This window comes from Dermacentor andersoni, chromosome 8 (assembly GCF_023375885.2).
Source record: "Dermacentor andersoni chromosome 8, qqDerAnde1_hic_scaffold, whole genome shotgun sequence".
Lineage (NCBI taxonomy): Eukaryota > Metazoa > Arthropoda > Arachnida > Ixodida > Ixodidae > Dermacentor > Dermacentor andersoni.
The window spans coordinates 64,973,477-64,993,469 of NC_092821.1; the positions used below are offsets into that span (position 1 = coordinate 64,973,477).

Genomic DNA, 19,993 nt, shown 5'->3' on the forward strand with positions numbered 1-19,993 from the left:
GCTAATCCGTCATAAAACCCGGGTCGTCGCAAAACTGGGGGACGTATAACCGGGGTTCCACTGTATGTGGTGACATTGAGGAAAGGACGCTTATTTCTGTGGCGCATCTGGGAGCACGGCACCACTTGAAAACAATGTGATAAAATAGGTGGAAGCGTTTCCGTGAACAGAAAGTGTAACAGTGTAACCGTCAATTTTCACTGGAAGCTTTGTTGCAGAATGGCTACCCCATTGACATTGAACTTGAAGACACTGTGGGAGAACTTCTTTGTGAGTAGCGTGCGCGAGCGCTACCAAAACAGCAGATTCAATTCATTGCAAAGACAATTGAATCTGCTCACAAGTATGTCATTTCTTGAAGTGAAAAGGCTGGGCTTTTCACATCAGCAAAGACGGATGATCTTTCACACATTGTAACAAGAGTGCTGTGGAAGAACAACTATGCACTGGGACAAATTGACGGTATGGAAGAAGTCTCGTCAACCAATGCAGCCTGCAAACACTGCGTGAAAAACATGAAGCTGCCGTCGACGGAGACCATCAAAATAAGTGCATGGCCAGCAATCACTTGAATACAGGTAGGCGGCAGTCATCCCTGGCCAGTGCCCAGTGCATGCTGCTCATTGCCTGATGACACTATAGCGCATGCCTTGTCCTGCTTAGTCATCACCCATTTGTATGCTGTCGGATGTCATGACACACAGCCGTCCCAGAAAAATAATCCTTACAGTTGTCTGCGGTTTTCTCTTCTCTCACTGAATGAGCATATTGATAAACCAAAGTATGTTTTGTACTTCACTGCATAAAACATTTTTGGTTTCAGTTTCATTCATCTCAAACACAGGAGTGGACTTACATTCCGCATTGATCTATATTCCCGTTTTTACACTAATATAGGTAGTGATTAAGGCATAACTAAGAGACTCACTGGGTTCAACATTATCGTAAAGCAATGCAAGGGCTATAACAACACCAGGACGAAAAGGCTCTAAATTAAGCTCTACCACCTACGGTGCCTCAATGTGCTCAGTAAAGTAGTATTTTTGCATTTTGCCCCAATCAGTATGTAATACATACTCCAGCAGGTCATACCAAGCTAGGCAGACTTGGCCTTTTACCACAAACTCACACAAGCAAGCAAAAGTAAGAGAAGCGCCTGTCATTGCCCACCTGAGGTGGAGCTTGACTGATCCACAGTCTCCATAGTCTGCACGCTCCTCGACTCGCTGTATGCTTTGAAGGAGCACTCAACAGACTTGTCAGCCAGAGGCAAGCTGCACTGCATGCCAACCTCGACCTGACCAATGACCTTGGAAGTGGGATGGCATGCCACTTTGGCAGCAGTGATGCATTCACCAGGGCTCATTGTGCTTGTGAGGCCTGCAGAAAATAATTGAAGTGATTACACTCCTGTCACAGCATCAAGAACAAGAGGTAAATACAACAATAGAATAGATAAAGGGGCGCTTTACAAATTGGGTGACTGTGTTTGTGGCACTCGGTTATGTGTCACTCTTCAATGAACATTTCTTTTTTTTTTTTTTTTGACGCCAACTTAGGTCATTGGATATGTGCAACTCTTAAGTGACCTTGGGCAGCCTCTGCCAGTGGTGTCCAATTACCCCTGTCTTGCTCTAGCCAATTTCAAGTTGGGCAAATTGTGCCTGCTAATTTCTTAATTTCATCATCACACTTAGCTTTCTGCTGTCCTCAACTGTGCTTTCCTTAGCACCCACTCCGTAACTCCAATAGATCACTGATTATCTGCCCAATGCATTATATAGCCTGCCCAGCTCTATTTTTTCTTTTTGATGTAAACTAAAATGTTAGCTACCCCTGTTTGCTCCGAGATCCACACTGCTCTCTCCCAGTCTCTTCAAGTTGCACCTAATCACCTTTTTCGTTCCATCGCTTGTTGTGGAGTCCTTAGATTGTTCTTGAGCACCTTTCTTTTGCCACATCTGCTGGTACCAGTAGAATGCAATTATTCTACACTTTTCTTTTCAACGATAGCAATAAGCTGCCAGTAACGATGTGATAATGCCTGCAGTGAGTGAACTTTCAGCATTTTTGTTTTTTTATTAGATTCTTTGTTGCTTGGGAGAGCTTACCTACTCGTTGCCTTTTTGCCTTACCTCTCACTTCAATTCATGCTTCTGAAATCATCCTAGTAACAGTTTCATTCCTTACCTTTGTTATTTTTATAATTCTGTTCTAAAGCTGCATATTTGTTTGCAAGCACAAGCCTGCATTCATCTACTTTCAGCCTGACCGTGTCTACGTTGGCCTATTTCCTCTTGACTAATTTGGTCTATCTCTTTTCAAATTGAGAACAATCCTAGAGCTCACTAAACTATGGTGTGTGCACTTTACCATACCTAACACATCTACATCCTGCACTATGCTAGGGTCGGAAGAGAGCAAAAAAAAAATTTTGTTTATTTCTTGTTTATCCATTTGGGATTTTCCAGGTTCACTTCCTGCTATTCCACCTAGTCAACTTCCTGTCATCATTTGAAGATGCTTCCTTTCCACGAACTCTACCAACACCTCACGTCTACTACTCTTAGTGTTGATGCCATAGTTGCCAGTTGTCCGTTCTCCCATCCAATTTTCCGCCACATTTGCATCAAAGTCACCCATGACTACAGTATACTGAGTTTGCACCTTTCTCATTGCTAATTCAACACTCTCATAAACTGATCTATTTCTTCATCATCATCGCTGGAGGTTGGAGTAGGCTTTTACTACCTGTAATCTATATCTCCTAAGAAGTTTTATTACGATGGCTGTTACCCTTTTATTAATACTGTCACATTGTAGTGATGGTGAATAACCCTAGCGGCACAATGCATTAGGCAAACATGTCAGCAAAACCAGCAACCAGTAACATTCAACAAAATGATAGCGGCGAGCACACTCATTGATCATTGACATTTGATCTGCGGGTCAAGCGCATCGGCTTTTATACATGACTCGTCAAAGGTTCCCGTGTAATCGCTGGTGCCTTCATGCTCTCAAGAAAGTAATAGACAATTCGTGTCATGCATGCAATCTGATTACACAAGGTTCGACGACAACAGATAGAACCAGTGATAAAATTAGAGAAATTTCCAATATAGAAAGGTGTCTTAAGTTGAATGAAAACACTGTAACAGAGATTCGCCCATGAAAAATGTCCACTGAAAACAAACTAGTTATACACGTGTCAATACTGTAGAATCAATGTTGCCCGTTTGTCTTCATGAATTAGAAATCCTACGCTATATTCCCTCTTATCTGGAAGACCTCTCTAGCAGAGGACGTGGCCGTAAGTCAGCTCTGTATAAGCTTCACATTTTTCTAACCTTGTTATGGCTAATGAAGTGATTCTAAGAACAGACTTCTTGACAGTCCATTCTGCACTAATGGATTGTTCAACCTGTGTTCCCTGCCTTGAGCTTCCCCAGACTCTGCCGACACTGCCGCGGACCCTTCCCAACTTCAGTGCATTGAATTTATTCGGCTGCAACCTGATGCAGCGACCTACATCCCCATGCCTCATTTTCTATCTCTTTGCGATGGACAACATGATGCTCTATGACGTTCTCCTGACACAACGAATAGCCCTTCCCAGCGCTGTTGTCAAAGTTACCACCAATCATGTGTGGCTCCCCCTTCTTGAACTTTGGGTCATCTCTGCAAGTTCTTGCCCAAGGTGTAACAGTCAGTTGCTGTACCCATTCAATGCTGTACCCATTGAATGACTTTGCGGTTTCTGCGTTAACACTTGATCTAATGTCTTACTCTGGTGAATCTTTGACGCCCCCCAGTTCTTGTCGAGACCAGTTCAATAAAATGATAGCTCTCAACCCGAGTCCTGTATATGCCGATGAATTCCACTGAATTTTGGTGTTCCCTTATCGAGCGCCTCACCTTGGAAAAGCAGGGTGGTTCCCTCTGCCTGTTCCTACTACAAGATGACACCATTCGGTGCAGGTCTTGGCGCAGGCAAAAAGACAATTTGGTGCAGCAGCAAGCACTTTTGTCTCAGGGTCAAATGCATACATGCAAATATTATCTGATATAGCTGATAAATTGTGGAGACAGGTTTGTGCGGGGCTTATCCAACGAGCATGGTTGCAAAATGATACGATGCTTCTCCACACCACAATGCAGGAAGGGTGCTATGGCCAGATTCGTTGACTCTCCAATAAGGCGAAGAGGACTGGATTCCGAGGGAAGGGAAGCGTAGCAGGGGGCGACAGAAAGTTAGGTGGGCAGATGAGATTAGGAAGTTTGGAGGGTCAACATGGCCACAATTAGCACATGACCGGGGCAGTTGGAGAAGTATGGGAGAGGCCTTTGCCCTGCAGTGGGCGTAACCAGGCTGATGATGATGATGACATTTAAAGATGTGTCTAGCCAACACTTTCAGTTTCGGGGAGGATGTTTCATTGCCCCATCATGGATGACATTAAGACAAGTTAACGACAACATTAATTTACAGTCGCCGACTTACTTTTGCACCTGCTCAATTACTTGAATATCAATGTCACAGCACCACTAGCTTCACTCTTGAACCAGTGTATGACGACAACCTAAGTTCGAGACACCTAAAAATTTCTGAATCAACTTTTCAGACAGACACATGCACGGCATCATTGAAAATGATGGTCATAAAGGAAGTCTGTTCCTATACTCTCACTTTCGCAGGCGAGATGATTTCTCTGTTTCCTGAGAGCCCAACGATCATTTCAATTGCGTTGACTCGGTAAGAAACTGAAACACCGGTCGCCAACACCAGGCAAAGAAGTGCTCGTTAGGCCTAACAGCAGAGGCACCATCGGACACATCGCTTTAGTTATTATTGAACGTACCTGGCTAGATGTTCAAAGCAGCTCACAGATAGATCCTAATAATGTTTTGTATGAAAGGACAGCTTGCTGTCAGTGGGAGTGGCATCCACACCCGCCACCTTGCATTGGTGGTGCTCTAGAACGGCACTACAGTGGCAGTTGTCTCAATGTCCACTTTCTTGGGTAGATGAGTATATGCATTAAGACATGTGCGAATAGTGACTTGGGATGAATATTTCCAGATTGAATGGAAATTCCATTAATTCCATGTTGGAATTAATTACTTGTCCTGCGGCAGTGCGAGACCAAAATTTTGTGCAGTGGAACATGTTAACTAAATCTCAGATACACAGAGGCTGATGAATGGGAAAGCATGATGCAGCTGCCTTAGTGCATGTAGGAAGTTAAATAATGCAAAAGTAAAACAATTAACACATTGAAAACGTAGATTATTGCAATGACTAGAGGAACTGTAAACAGAAGAAAGTGTTGTACCACAGCTTTTATTATAATTAGAAGTCTCGGTGTTGGTAATATGGCTGTAGACGGCTGTGCACATCTGTATAAGGAGAGCTTACTAGACCATTTTCCACATTTAACATGCTTCACTGTACCGCAGATATGCTTCACTGCATAACAAAGCTGTATTTTAGCAAAGCTAAATATACAGGACCGATAATTGCTCTTATCAAAGTCAAATATATTGTTATTATGCTAGTGTTAGGAGTGTCAAAGTGAGAAAAAGCATACATGTGTGAAGTGTGGGAAGCCAGTCATGTGGCAGAGTTAAAACGGCGATGAGAGAGCTCAGAAAAGCATGTATGTGTATACGTGCCACATCAAGTGCCTGTTTTTATTAGCTTGTAGTGGATAAGTTTCTTCTCGATCTTGCCTCATGAATTCCTTGTTCAAATCCCCCCCCTCTTCTTTTTTTCTTTCCTCCTCATTCTTATGCTGTCCTGATTGCTTCGCTGGAGCGCAGATTGTACAGCGGTCAGGGCATCAGTCAGGCGCATGCTAGCGCCTTTAGTCCTGACCCTTCTGGTTTTCTTTAAGCAAACTGGAAAACTTGTGAATAAAATAAAATTTGTACATACATAGTGCGACTTATGGTGGTCTACTCTGGAGCACCGTTGGTTGCACTGCACTCCTCATAGGGGCAGGACGTATCAAGTGAGCTCCTGACAACACTTTGCAATGTGGTGGAGGACTGTAGATCTAAGAGCCCAGAAGTGTGAAGTAACACCCCGTAACACATCCTTCTTGTATTTGGCTCTGAATTGCCACTGAAATTTTTTTTAGGTGAATCTCGAATAGCAAAATGTTCAAAACCACTATTTGGAAATTCTCTTGTTTACATGACACCAGAATGTGTGTTTAACCTAGACTTGGAACTGCTTGCCAGCAACCTTGAGGTATCATGGCAGATGTGTGTTTCAGATGTAGGGATTACAGTGCAGTCCACATATAACAATATCAGAGAATTAAAAATGTTGTTACAACCAATCATTGCTATAACTGGATTGCTTTAAAAACAAAAAAGGAAAGCTGGCAAATATACCCTTGTATCTTCTAACACTAATTTGCCACTTGTGCTATAAAATAGACATTGTAGAAAGTACACTGTGAAAAATAAAATGTTTGTTTATGCTTCCAAACAGCATGTTCAGCATTAGGCAGGCTGCCAATAGTCAGAAATCTGCACTCCCTTTTGCAGTATTTTCATGTTTACAACTGTAGTGTGCATCGCATCCAGCAGCTGTGCGAACACTAGCGGCAATCCTCAAGTGTGCACGAAATCAATGAGTGACTCGATCGACGACAGTGCATTTTGCGTGAACATTGGGGTCGAGGGCAAAGACAAGCCATTGTCAGTCTTGTCACTGCTGCTGCTGCTGTCACCACAAAATGCCTCTATCTGTCGCGACAATGATCGCCTCGTCGGAGATTTCTTCACAGAACAAGGCAGCACTATCTGCACTGAGAAACTACTCCAATGAAGCACCATCTGTTTCACCGTTAGTAACGTTATAGAGGCTAGAAACAATGGCATGCTCCCAGGGCTTCATAATGTCCAGCGGCTTCCACCATGTTGGTACCACTAACAACCAAGTGGTGTTTCGCCCTGGCGCAGAAAGCCTGCCTTTTTGAAAGATTTGAAACATTTGTTTATAGTGAAAAGAGGTCCCTAACTGTTATATTCAGTTTCGTTATTCATTTCGGTTCTTTATTCCCCAGGGGGCGCTTCTGTTCATTATATATATTGGTTGTATATGTTAAATAAATGGCTTTTTACTTCGGGACGGCTGGAGTCTGACTTCCACCTTCGGTCAACACCACATTGGCGACGAAGATGTCGTGAACGTACCCCCAGCCCCGCTGCGCCGTCCGTATCCGCCACCATGAGCTTCACCGGGCTTGCTCCGCCGCCGTTTTTCCTTCCGACGCCCGGCCGTCCCTCATTGCCATGGGAGCAGTGGGAGCAGATGTTCAACGTGTACTTGCTGGCATCCGGAGCCGCCGCATTCAAGCCGGAGCAACGCAAGGCTATTCTTTTGCATTGTTTGGGGGCGGAGGGCCAGCGTATTTATCAGACGCTACATGCAGGGACGAGCGCCGCAGCACCGGCCGCGCCAAGTGCCGCAGCACGCGCCGATGACAAGTCTGCCGTGGCCCCTCCTGACGAATACGACTCTGCACTCGCCGCATTACGGCTACAGTTTTCGACGTCGCGCAACGTTATCATCGAGCGTCATCGCTTTCACCGCCGCAGCCAACACACAGGCGAGTCCGTTCATGACTTTGTTGCCGCTCTACGGGAGCTAGCGTCACATTGCTCGTTTGCCTCGCAAGATGATGCTTTGCGGGACCAATTCGTTGCCGGCGTAGCTTCCCCTCGCGTACGTGAGCGGTTACTGCTCGAGGGTTCCACACTTTCATTCGAGAATTCTGTTCGAATTGCACTTCAGTTTGAGCAGGCGGCTGAAGAGCTAAAGGAGCTTTCTGCTTCGGTCGAAGCAATTTCATTGCGGCAGCGTCGAAAGCCATCATCGCATTCTTCGAAAAAAAGGAATTCACGACCGGCAGTCACCGTAGAGCAAAATTTAACGAGGAGCGCGAGCGGCTCACGTGCGCCGCAGTGGAACCGCCCCCCTCAGCGGTACCAAGAACAGAGTAGCCGCTCCGGCTCGCCACATTGTTTCCGATGCGGTTCGCGGGACCACATCGCGTCAGCGCCACAGTGCCCAGCGCATGGCAAGACTTGTTCGTTTTGCGGTCACAAGGGCCACTTTCAAAGGGTATGCAACCGCAAGCTAACCCAAATGCAAGGCCGAGTCCGTGAAGTTGAATTTCATGAAGATGTTTCGTCATCCAGCAGTGCTGAGGAAGTTTTGACTGTGCAACGTTCCGCGCGTAGCGGAATCCATATTCAATTGCAAGTCGCGAATGTCACTTTGACATTCCTTGTTGATTCAGGGTCGTCTGTTTCAATCCTGTCGGAACAAGACTTCAGTCGATATTTTCAGAGCGTTCCGCTCCTGCCTGCTCCGCATGTTAGTCTGTTTGACTACTCTCAACGGCTGATTCCAGTGCTAGGTTGTTTCCAGGCAGACGTTCGATTTAAAGGCCGCACAGCGTCGCTACGTTTTTATGTTGTTCACCGAGGCACTTCTCTGATCGGTCTAGACGGCATTAAAGCCTTGGATCTTCGCATTGAGGGTTCTGCTCTCAAGTGCCTATACACGTCCGTTACTCCGCAGCCGACTGTTGTTGACCCGCTATCCTGTTCTATTTCCACATCGTCAAGCACGCAGCCCCATAACAAAGCTCTTCCGCCAGCCTTAGCACATGAGTTCAGTTCACTTTTCAGTCCCGAGTTAGGTCTTGCTAAGGGGTTCACGCATCGAATCAAGACACGGCAAGGCGTGCAGCCTGTAACTTCGAAGCTTCGCCGTCTGCCGTATTCTCTCCGTTCACCAGTATCAAATGAGCTTCATAGGTTGCTGAGCCTTGACATCATCGAGCGGATCGATGCTTCTGAATGGGTGTCCCCCATTGTTGTTGTTAACAAGAAAGATGGTAGCATCAGGATCTGTGTAGATCTTCGAGAGCCGAACAAAGCTATTGTTCCAGACAGTTTCCCATTGCCCCATACAGAGGAGCTGCTTCACGCTTTGGTAGGCGCTACACACTTCTCCAAACTTGACTTGGCTTCTGCTTACCATCAGGTTCTCTTGCACCCTGACAGCAGGGATCTGACAGCTTTCATCACCCATGATGGCCTTTTCCGTTTTAAAAGAGTTTGCTTTGGGTTGGTCTCTGCCCCAGCGGCATTTCAGAAGATGATGGCGAAAATCCTTGACCGCTGCTCTGGCGTGTTGTTCTACATTGATGATGTCATCATTTTTGGCAAGACCGCAGAACAACACCTTTCAAACTTGAAGACCGTGCTGCAAAAGATCAAGAACGCAGGTCTGAAACTGAACGACAAATGCCTTTTCGACGTTCCAGAACTTGCCTTTCTAGGGCACAAGGTCACTGCACGTGGTATCTTGCCACTTCCAGAGAAAGTAGACTCCATAGTTAACACACCAGTGCCAACTGATGTGGCCGCCCTTCGTTCGTTCCTGGGCCTCGTAGAATACTACTCCAAGTTTGTTCCACACTTGGCACAAGTGGTTGAGCCTATGAGAGTCTTACTTCGCAAAAATGAGCCATTCATCTGGTCTGCCGAAGCAGACAGCAGTTTCCGGAGGGTCAAGGAAATACTTTCGTCAAGTACAGTCCTCCAGATGTTCGATCCGTCATTGCCAGTAATTGTGTCGACCGACGCGTCCGACTGTGGGCTGGGAGCAGTCCTGCAGCAACAAAGTGGCCACGAGCTCCGCACAGTCGCTTTCGCATCTCGTACACTGTCGCCTGCAGAGAGAAAATATTCAGTCGGTGAACGAGAAGCACTTGCGTGCATTTGGGCGTGTGAGCGATGGCACACGTACCTGTGGGGTCGCCATTTCACAATTCGAACAGACCACCAGGCACTGGTGTCCTTGCTGTCGTCACAAGGACATGGAAGACGCCCACTTCGAATCGCACGCTGGAGTGCACGACTGCTTTGCTACAATTTCACTGTTGAATACCGCAAGGGGTCCACAAACACTGTAGCAGATGCACTTTCTCGGCTACCAGCACCTACCTCGGAGGCAGGGATTGCTAAGGAGGAAGAAATTGTCTCGTTCATTGAGCCAGCCTGCGTGACTAAGGAGAAGTTCAGGCAGGCCGCCCTCGACGACAGTTGCCTGGAAGCCGTCAAGTCATTCGTGCTGAGTTCCTGGCCGCCAAAGAAGTCCATACCAGAAGAGGCGAAACCATTCTACGCCATTCGGGAAGAACTTTCTGTTGTCGATGACTTGCTTCTGCGTGGAGAGCGCCTCGTTGTTCCGTCCTCCCTCACGGCTCAGATCATCAGCACCGCGCACGAGACACATCCGGGTATCACGCGCACGAAGGCGCGACTGCGTGAGCGGTTCTGGTGGCCACGAATGGATAAGCAAGTGGAAACGGCAGTAAAAAACTGCCATATCTGTCTGGAGGCAGATAAGTCCGCCAAAACATCACAAGCACCGTTGCAACCTGTTGAATGGCCTGAGCGACCATGGCAAAAGCTTGGCCTAGACATTGTTGGTCCTTTGGAGCATGCAGCCTACAACAGCAGATTTGCTGTAACGCTTGTTGACTACCATTCGAAATGGCCAGAGGTGTATTTTTGCAGCGAAGTGTCCACGAGCACCGTGAAAGACTTTTTAAGAAGTGTTTTTGCCCGGGAAGGCTACCCGGAAGAGATCGTTTGTGACAATGGACCTCAGTTCACTTCGCGTGAGTTCATAACTTTCCTGCAACACAGAGGCATCAGTCTTTCACATTCTTCAGTATACTACCCCCAAGCCAATGGGCAAATAGAACGTTTCAATCGCACATTGAAAAACTTCATTCAAGTCTCACTCCTCGAAAGACGACCACTCCGGCAAGCTGTCACAGAATACCTTGCCATTTACCGCTGTACTCCGCACGCCACCACCGGAGTCGCCCCAGCAGTTCTGCTGCATGGTAGAATGCCCCGAACCAGGCTCGATATCGTGGGTTTCTCGGCACCAGCATTTGCGGAAGACCCAGCCAAGGAGTTGGCGCGACTTCGTCAAAGGGTTCGGCGTCAGCAGCAAAGCAGCAAGCACTACACGGACAAAAGAAGAGCCGCCAAGAAGACGAAGATAGCCGTAGGCGATTTTGTCCGTGTCAAAAAACCGTCCGTTCGGTTCAAGGGAGACTGCGCCTTTTCTTCACCCACTGCGGTAATCAAGAGGAGGGGACCAGCCTCTTTCCGACTTGGAGACGGCCGTACGTGGAATGCCTCCAAGCTTTCCAGGGTTCCGGAGAGGGGCACCTGGGGACCAGGCCCACCTGCCACGCCGCAGCCGCGGTCTCCTGATGGGCTGCAGCCCGCCACGTCGCAGCTTCCTGAGGCGCTGCAACCTGCCACGCCGCAGCCGCGGTCTCCTGAGGCGCTGCAACCTGCCACGCCGCAGCCGCGGTCTCCTGAGGCGCTACAGCCTGCAACGCCGCATCCGCTGTCTCCCGACGTGCTGAGGCCTGCCGTGCTACAGCCTCCTTCTCCCAGGACGCAAGAACTGCGTCCTGGCATAGCGCAGCAGCAGTCAACGAGCCCGTCGCCAGTGAGACGTCCAACGCGGCCGACCCGAGAGCGCCGGCCACCGGCCTGGCTCAAAGACTATCAGACCAATTAGTTCGTGGTCTGTCATTGTGTACATAGGTTGTAAATATGTGTAAATAAGTACAGTGTGCATGCTTTGGGGTTTTCGTTACTAATACTTACTAACAACTAACTACTAAAAATAAGGGAGGGAGTATGTTATATTCAGTTTCGTTATTCATTTCGGTTCTTTATTCCCCAGGGGGCGCTTCTGTTCATTATATATATTGGTTGTATATGTTAAATAAATGGCTTTTTACTTCGGGACGGCTGGAGTCTGACTTCCACCTTCGGTCAACACCACACTAACCTTTTCTCCATTGATCGGCATGGCAACTGCGTTCAGCTTCATGATCACAGCACTCCCAGTTTTCAAAATCGTCAACGACTGTATGAGCTCATACTTCTCCAAGTCTTGCAAAATTTGCAGCTTCATCTCAAGCAACACAGCTTCCCACTTTGTCGGCCCTATAATCTACAAACTGGGCTGTCCACTGCTTCGGGCCTACTTCCACGGCCAATTTCCCACATATATTCCGTGCTCAGTGAGAGAGAGAGAGATTGTAGAAAGGGTGGGTACCACCGCGCCACATTGCATTTAACTTTTAGCCTTATTTTTTTTTTTTCTCTCTCTTTCTCTCTGGGTAATATGAAGTGTCGTCGTGAGCAACATGGATGCAATGCAGCTGGCATCATCTTGTGGTTGCTGCACCAAGTCGCGACGCTCTCCGTGGCTTTCGCAATCGGCGCATGGCTATGCAGGGAAATGGTGGCAGATACAAACTCACGCAGGCAACCTTTCCACCCTGTCTCAGCATCGTTTATTTAAAGGGAACTTAGCAACGTAAATGTCAAGGTCAGTCTGCTTTGAAAACCGCATCCAGAAGGCAAAACTTTGTTGTATCTGACATGCGGTCATATATGTTTTTTTTTCTTATGTAGACCTAATGCAGAAGTTGATACTCTAGATCAACTCATCGTAATGACCGGTATATCGTTATAGGTGGTATTGTTATAAGTGCTGCATTGTATGTTGCATAACTGACCAATAGACCCTTTTGTCCAACCTTGAGGCACCAAGGCGACCAATGTCAAAACCTTTGCAGTCAGTGAACGAGAAAAATTGGGGGAGCCAAGGAGCTCAAGTTTTTGTTGGTAACAACTATATGAAGACAAGAGACAATAAAGAGAAGGAAAGCAATTAAGCATTTACAGTAAAACCTCCTTAAACTGTACCCGCTTAAACAGTAGTTTCATTTTAAAAGAAGTAAAGTCAAATCCCCAACTCAGCGGCCATTGAACATAATGTGTTTTGTATCCGCATAAACCGTACCAGCTTATTGTGTACGCATCGGTAAAAACGTAGCGTTTCTACTTTTCGTCGCGCAAACACGGCGGTGCGTCATCTCCATCGGGCGGCCCGGCAGAACAACAAGCCTCAGAGATTGGAACAACGGCCTCCAAGCGCCCTGTGCGTTTGCGAGTGAAGCCACATCAACACCAACATCATTTTGATGCTGTGCCAGAGAGCGTTGTGGTGTCGTGTTAGCGAAGACTCGCGTCATGCTGAAGCTCGAATAAAAAAGACGGCGGGTGCTCAGCATAGAAGAAAAATTAGACATCATCCGTGCTATCGAACGTGACAGGAAGAAGTCGGTGCTGGCACGCAACAGGGATCTGCTGTTGACTACGTTGTGTGGCATATTGAATGTGAGGAGGTTGCTCGGCAGCACTACTACGACCGCAAAGAGATGTCGGCTACGAGGTTCGACTTTTCGCCATCATTGCCTCTGTTGTTGCCAAAGTGTCGACTAGCGACAGTTATGAGGACGACACGGAAAGCGCCAGCACGGGCAATTCAGGATTGATGGTGGCAGATGCTGCGTGTTATGTCAGCCTCATGAATGCGATCGTCGCGATGAGAACAGGGGCGCGATAACGTAACTCTATTCCAAACGAAAAGTATTCCAAACTCCGACACCCGGCAATGAAAAAGTAACACCAACGTAACAAAAAATACGTAACACCAACGAGGAATCTGACATGCGAGTGTTTGCCGAGAAGAGGGGGGCTGGCTGAAAAGCTGGCCCGCAGCTTCAGTAAGTTTGAGGCTGCTGTCGTCGTGCTAGGCCGCTGCGGCATCAAACGAAAACACTTTTGTCGCGCGAAGTGAATTAAGACTGGATGTTTTTTCCCCTTTCATCGCACTCTCTCTGAGTTGCATTTATGACAGGTAAGTGGGTGATCTCATGCTATTTCGGTTAAACAGTACTACCGTTTAGTACGTACTTTTTCCGAGCTCTGGCCAACTAACGTTTAACGAGGTTTCACTGTACTTGTAGGTACTCAAAGTGAAGGTGAGGAATGATGTATACAAGGTGAATGAGTGTTAACAAGTCTAAAATTCAAAAAGATGTAATAGACTAAATGAGACAATGAGGTGAGAGAGAATCTGGAATGACCAGATCCAGCATTGGAATCACTGCAAGAATTCAAGATTTCTAAGCATTGCAGTTCGTGTACAAAATGGGAAGGGATGAAAACTTCACCTTTATGAAGGCAATTAGATGAATTGCTATGATAAAATTACCTTAACAAACAGTGACATGACATGGCAACATAATGTGTTGATATCAGCCGGACTCATTTTGTCATAATCCCTGCTTACAAAATGTGGCGGGGGATTTAAATCAATTAACTGCAATAAAAAGGAAATACTTTAATGTTGATAAAAACGTCATGTTACAAACACAGAATGAGAAGTGGGTTGCTGCAATAAGAGAGGAGAGACAAAACTACCATATTTATTCTTATCTAGGCCGACAGATTTTTTCCAAATAATCGTACACCAAACTCTAGGGTCAGCTTAGATTCAAAGATTTTTAAAAAATGCGCCAGTTTTTAATTGAAAGTGATAAATATGGTGCATAGCTAGCCCCATCTAGAAAAGTCGGTATCACTGCCACTATTAGCTGCACCAGTAGGCAACTGAAGTACACAAGTGACGTCATGATTGTGACCTGTGACGTATCGGCTTGCGGCGTGACATTATCGTAACAGTACCAAACAGGTGTTGCCACTATAGTGCAGCTTTCAAATGAAAAGTTCTGCTAGCCACAGAGGCGTTGTCAAATGTTCAGGCCAGGCGGGACTTCAGCATCGATGAGAAAAACGTCCATCATTGGAGGGGGCGACAGCAGATGCTTTTTGCGAGGGCCTCAACGAGGATGGCATTTACCGGACCACAGCAGTAATGACATAGAATGAGCTCAGCATGTTCATTTTCAACAAATGCTGTTTTCATTTTAGGAACACTGTGCTCATTCTTTTGTTTGGCATACATTCGAGGCAAGTCTTTCTTATTTTTATCTTCTTTTTTTTTCTGGCTTCGCACTTTCGGAGACAGCTTAGAATTGGGGTTGACCTAGATTTGAGAAAGTATGGTATATCAAAGATGCATTTTGGCCTCTGAAGTTCCCACAATCTTAGCAAGCAAGAGTGCAACCTCTTGTTGGTAAGGTTGCTGGCTTCTTGTTCAGCAAATTAGTGTGTGAACTTGTGCACAAAGGAATTGTGCAGAAAGCATAGGAAATGAGTGTCACTGTAAGCGAATAGTCCAAACAAATGAACAAGAAGGTGAATGAACAAAAGAACAAGCGAACGAAAGAACAAATAAGAGCGAACGAACATTTTCCTTGCCTAGTCTGACTGCCAACCACCACAGACCTCCAACTAAAGATGATAATTGGGGAAAGAGCCAAACAAAGCTATTCACTTCAAAAGATTTCATCACAGCCACATGTCCATATCAGAATGAAACATACAGAGTACACTGCGCTGCTACACATAAAGCCCAGAGCAAGTGGCAAAGCTGCAAGAATATACCACCATACCAAAAATATACCAACAGTTGCCGATCAAAACGAAGACAAACACCGAGACATTTATGCCTACCTACAGAGCTATTTCTCATGTGGCTGGGGCAATTTAAGGCCTTGTTTCAGCCAACAGGCGCTCCCTGTGTACAAGACCTAACCTAGCTAAAACTTTCATACACCATTTACATGCATTGCTCATGGTGCAGCCATTGTATCATACAGATAGACACAGCCTTATGACTACAAGTCAGATGCTGAGGATGCAGTTGGCCAGTGATAGCGCCCCTTATGCAAAAGACGTTGGTGAACAACAGTGGTCCCATTTAAAAATATCTGACTCGCCATCCCAGCCCTGCAAAAGTAGATGTCCAGTAAAGCTGTTGCAAAACCATCACTACAACAGGTGAGGCCGGTATGCAGTGCTTTATTGATGGTTCGAATGCATGTTTTGAGCTTGTTCTTTAATGAAACATATGCTGTTCTGAGTGTAGTATGGGCGATTTCAATGAATGTATGCGCTGTTCGATACACTTTGCTGAGTGCTTTTAAGCTCTGCATTACAAGGGGGATGAATCTTCTCATTTTTGCTTGCTTAGGTAGTTATGAGCCATTGCCGATGGTGATAATTTTTGTTCACGTATGGTGAACGATATCTTACAGCTGAGAATCAACGTTGGCAGTTTGCAACACAATTCTTTCTCTAAGATTTATTGTCTCGAGAAAGCTGGAAACAAATTTTCTTGATTCTTCTTCTACTGTGCCTTTTGCGGTGGCCCCAAGCACAAGTGCAACATTACAAGTGTCTTGGCCTACAAAATTTTATACAAGAGTGGGGACATTGTGGGGACTTCCAACACTTAAATGGCAAACCTTAATAGCTTAAACATGTGAACAAGCCTTTCTACCTGTATAGCACTATAGCAATAGGGTGTCATACATCACTCAAGCCACCATTAATTAAATCCTTTTTTTACTGGAGCAGCACAAGCACTAGAAGCAACAGCACACCTCGAGCGAGTCTATATACATACCAAATTCCGAACTGAGCTAACCAGCAGCAATCGGGCACTTGTGGCTATTTGGTGTCAACGATGCAGAGACAGGCTAGATCTTGATGGGTACAACAAACATCAGCAGAAGCTGTAAGGACAGCAGCACAGTAAAGGAGATTAGACAAATGGCTGGACACAAAGCCAGAAATATGGGCCTAGGGCATTTCACCATGTAACTGCCGCAAATTTAAACATATGCTCCTCCTACAATCAGAAAAAAGGTTCTTAGGATGTAAACTTCACAAGTGTATAGAGTTGGTCTCTGAAGTTCGTAATTGATATCTTAGAAATAGCACAGATAAATATTAAGGCAGACACAGTGCCTGTGTCATCTGTTTACTTGGCTTTCCTTACAAGGTTGATCGCGGATGCAAAGTTACGCACATGATATATGAACAATAAAAGGCACAGACATGCGCATTAGAGTGAGATGAGCTGATTTGTGCACTCGCATGTGTTTGCCTCTGGAAGTACTCGTAAGTAACAGCAGCAAGGAAGTGAGTTTGTTTACTTGCTTGCTCGCTCATCGTGTACACATGGCATGACATAACCCCACGGCTAACACATAATAGCAGCTAAGAAGCTTTAAGTGAAGGAAACATACTGTCACTATCCGAGTGCCACAAATGGAAAGTGCTGACGCCCTCAGCTACAGTGGTCAGCACAAGCAGTGAGGAAGGAAAAGAAATGCAGTCAATGTATGTGGCTACTGCTGAGCACAATAGCACAACCAAACACCTAGTGACCTCTGCATAAGAGACTCATAACCTATAGTCATCTCATAAAGGTGGAGGAAAAAAAGACGCATGAGACAGCATTTGCAGCACTAACGGTTGAGTGCATAAGCATGTATTGGTGCATGGGAGCTGCCACCTTTTATTGCAATAGCAATTTTATGGACACTCCAAGCGAACTCTTTGCGTCATCGCCGCCGTGATGTTAAAATTAAATTATGGGGTTTTGCGTGCCAAAACCACTTTCTGATTATGAGGCACGCCGTAGTGGAGGACTCCGGAAATTTTGACCACCTGGGGTTCTTTAACGTGCACCTAAATCTAAGTACACGGGTGTTTTCGCATTTCGCCGCCGCCGTGATGTTCTGCATATCTTTAGGTATACGTATGATATATGCCATGCCCTGCTATATTACATGCGGTGTCTGTGGGCTACAGTGCCACAGCATTCTATCACTGAAGTTGCTCATACCAAGTCTTGCATTCTTGACGTTATTCCTCAGAATTTCAAGAATGGCAGCCCACAAACAGATGTCATGAAACAAAACGCCGACAGCACATGCCTATCATGTTAAGGCTTCTCTGACTTCAATATTAAAAGCGCGCAACAATAACTGAGCTCAAACCTCAAAATTATGTAACTTCATTGGTGCGGCTGTGCACTACCTCCAGGATCGGCCCCGAAAGAGGTTTGCAACATACCCCATACGGAAAAGTGGTGGCAAATTCGCTAAAAAAGATGTTGGCTTTTATTACTAAACATGAATGAAAGTGTCCAATAGCATTATTAGACAGGGTAACCAACAGCTCATTTTTACTTAGTCAGCTTACGTATAGTTCAATTCATACTGTCACTACAGTTACGAGTCTTACATTTCGTGTAATATTTGAACATGCTGATATCGTATTTCGCACGTATGGCTAAACTGTGATACTTTCTTTTTAACATCGCGACTAAACACACGCCAGTTGCACACCACTGGCAGTGGCACTTGTTTCAACTATAAGGGCCGGTCATAGGTACTGCAACAGTGCTCGTCGAAGGCGCACATGATTATCCTGCGATCTCTGCGTGACAGCGGCAACCGTTTCGCGCTAGCGGGAATTTCGAGACACTGTGCGAATTCGTAAACGCGATTGCTTCTACAAGTGTCAGCAAAAGAACATGGGTACGTTCGATTCGCCTGCACCACTTGAACCAGTTCGCGAGGTGCTGCACCCTGCCATTCGTTTCAGCGGTGCAGCAATGGCACCCGCAGAACCTCGACATTCGTTTCAAAAGGTGCAGGAAAGGTGCAAGGCTGGTTCATGATTTTGCTGCACCCGCTCCACTGTCGGTGCCGACTTGGTGCAGGCATACAGGTGCGACGCAGCAGACGACGCAGCACACGGGCGCGAGCACCGTTAAAACCCCGCTTACGCACGTCTGATGTGTCTACGCAACTGTGGTGTGTATTTACGCCCCAGAAACCGATCATACCTGCAGTTCAGGACCTCTCAAACTTACGCACTCCGTGCACATTAGTCTGACATAGCATACGGCCTAAACCGCGTCTGCACCTTTGCATTCGTTTCGAGTGTTTCGCTGGGCCTGCACCTCCGGAATCGAGCTGCACAGTTTCTGAACTTGTCGTGAACCACCGTGAACTGGTTCGCAGTGGTGCAGGCGAATCGTGAACCGCCGTGAACTGGTTCGCAGTGCACCGTAGCACCGGCCGCTGGGCAACTAATGTCACCAAGCACTGGCCCAGCGCGAAGCCCGGAACTCAAAGCTTCTAAACAAGTACAAGAAAAGACGCAAGCCCCACCACTACATGCACTAGCGCGATGCGCCCACAGAATAAAGATGCGCGTGCGAATGAAACGAATCTGTCCAAATCCTTTCGACTGTGAATGTACCACAGAACACCTATACAAACTTAGAGAAGGGAAACTGTACCTTCCACAGTGCTACGGAAATAAGCGTAGCGGTGGCGTCGTGAACTAAAGTATGTGACCACAGGTGGCGCTGTACAACAGGAAACGGAAACCCTGTGGCTTTACTGGGTTTCTGGCTGCGTGCGTCTATTTGTCGTACAAAAATCCCTCACGTGACCTGATCCTAGGCGCCTAGGGACAGCATCGTTTAGGGATTTTTGAGAAGGCGCGATGCTGGCGCCGAACGACGCCGTGGCGTGTTCGTCCTGGGCATGATCGTTCTCTGGACCGCGCGTTGTTCAACATTGCACATGTGATTGTACGTGCGTTGCTTGTGTGTTGGTTGTAGGTTCTGTGTTACTTGACGGAAAGCCGTGAGTAGTGGTGGTGCGGCAGGGCGGCTTTGGCCTCGGTGAGCTCTGGCAGTACAGAATCTGCGTTGTGTGACCCGGGCTTTCTTGAGAACCCGGCGGTGACCACTTGCAGAAGTCGGAGCCCCACCTAGCGCGAAAAATGGGAAGCTTGCGCCTCGCCGCTTGGTTGGAAAACATCCCGGCTCCAGCCTTGCTTTGGTACGGCGGCATCGAGTGGCGACGTTGTGTTTGCTGAGCTTCTTTCACATTTTGTGAAAGCGTCGACGTTCTTCTGTAGTTGCATACGACCTGCCTTAATTATGATTGGAGATGACTTCATTCCCTTGCCGTTTTTGCAAATGGGACGGTTAACTGACTTCTCAGAGTGCCGGAAAACGAGCGACAATGCGCGGGGTTAACTTCATGCCAACCCTGCGTCCGTTTGTCAGGCACAC

General features: G+C 46.6%; 1 protein-coding gene across 3 annotated transcripts in view; it reads right to left on the reverse strand.

The window, feature by feature from the left end:
* LOC126526309 (uncharacterized) overlaps positions 1-19,324 on the reverse strand; it is a 48,729-nt gene extending 29,405 nt beyond the window's left edge. Inside the window, exons 1-3 of one of the 3 annotated variants that reach the window (XM_072289705.1) lie at positions 17,139-19,324; positions 16,514-16,622; positions 1,171-1,380 (exon numbers count right to left, since the gene is read on the reverse strand). In XM_072289705.1, coding sequence (XP_072145806.1) covers positions 1,171-1,366 — 196 coding nt within the window. In that variant the 5' untranslated portion in view covers positions 1,367-1,380; positions 16,514-16,622; positions 17,139-19,324. Of the gene's footprint in view, positions 1-1,170; positions 1,381-16,513; positions 17,114-17,138 lie in introns of those variants that run through there. The other 2 variants (XM_072289707.1, XM_072289706.1) reach the window with 2 other exon arrangements.
* Positions 19,325-19,993: the final 669 nt, after the last annotated feature.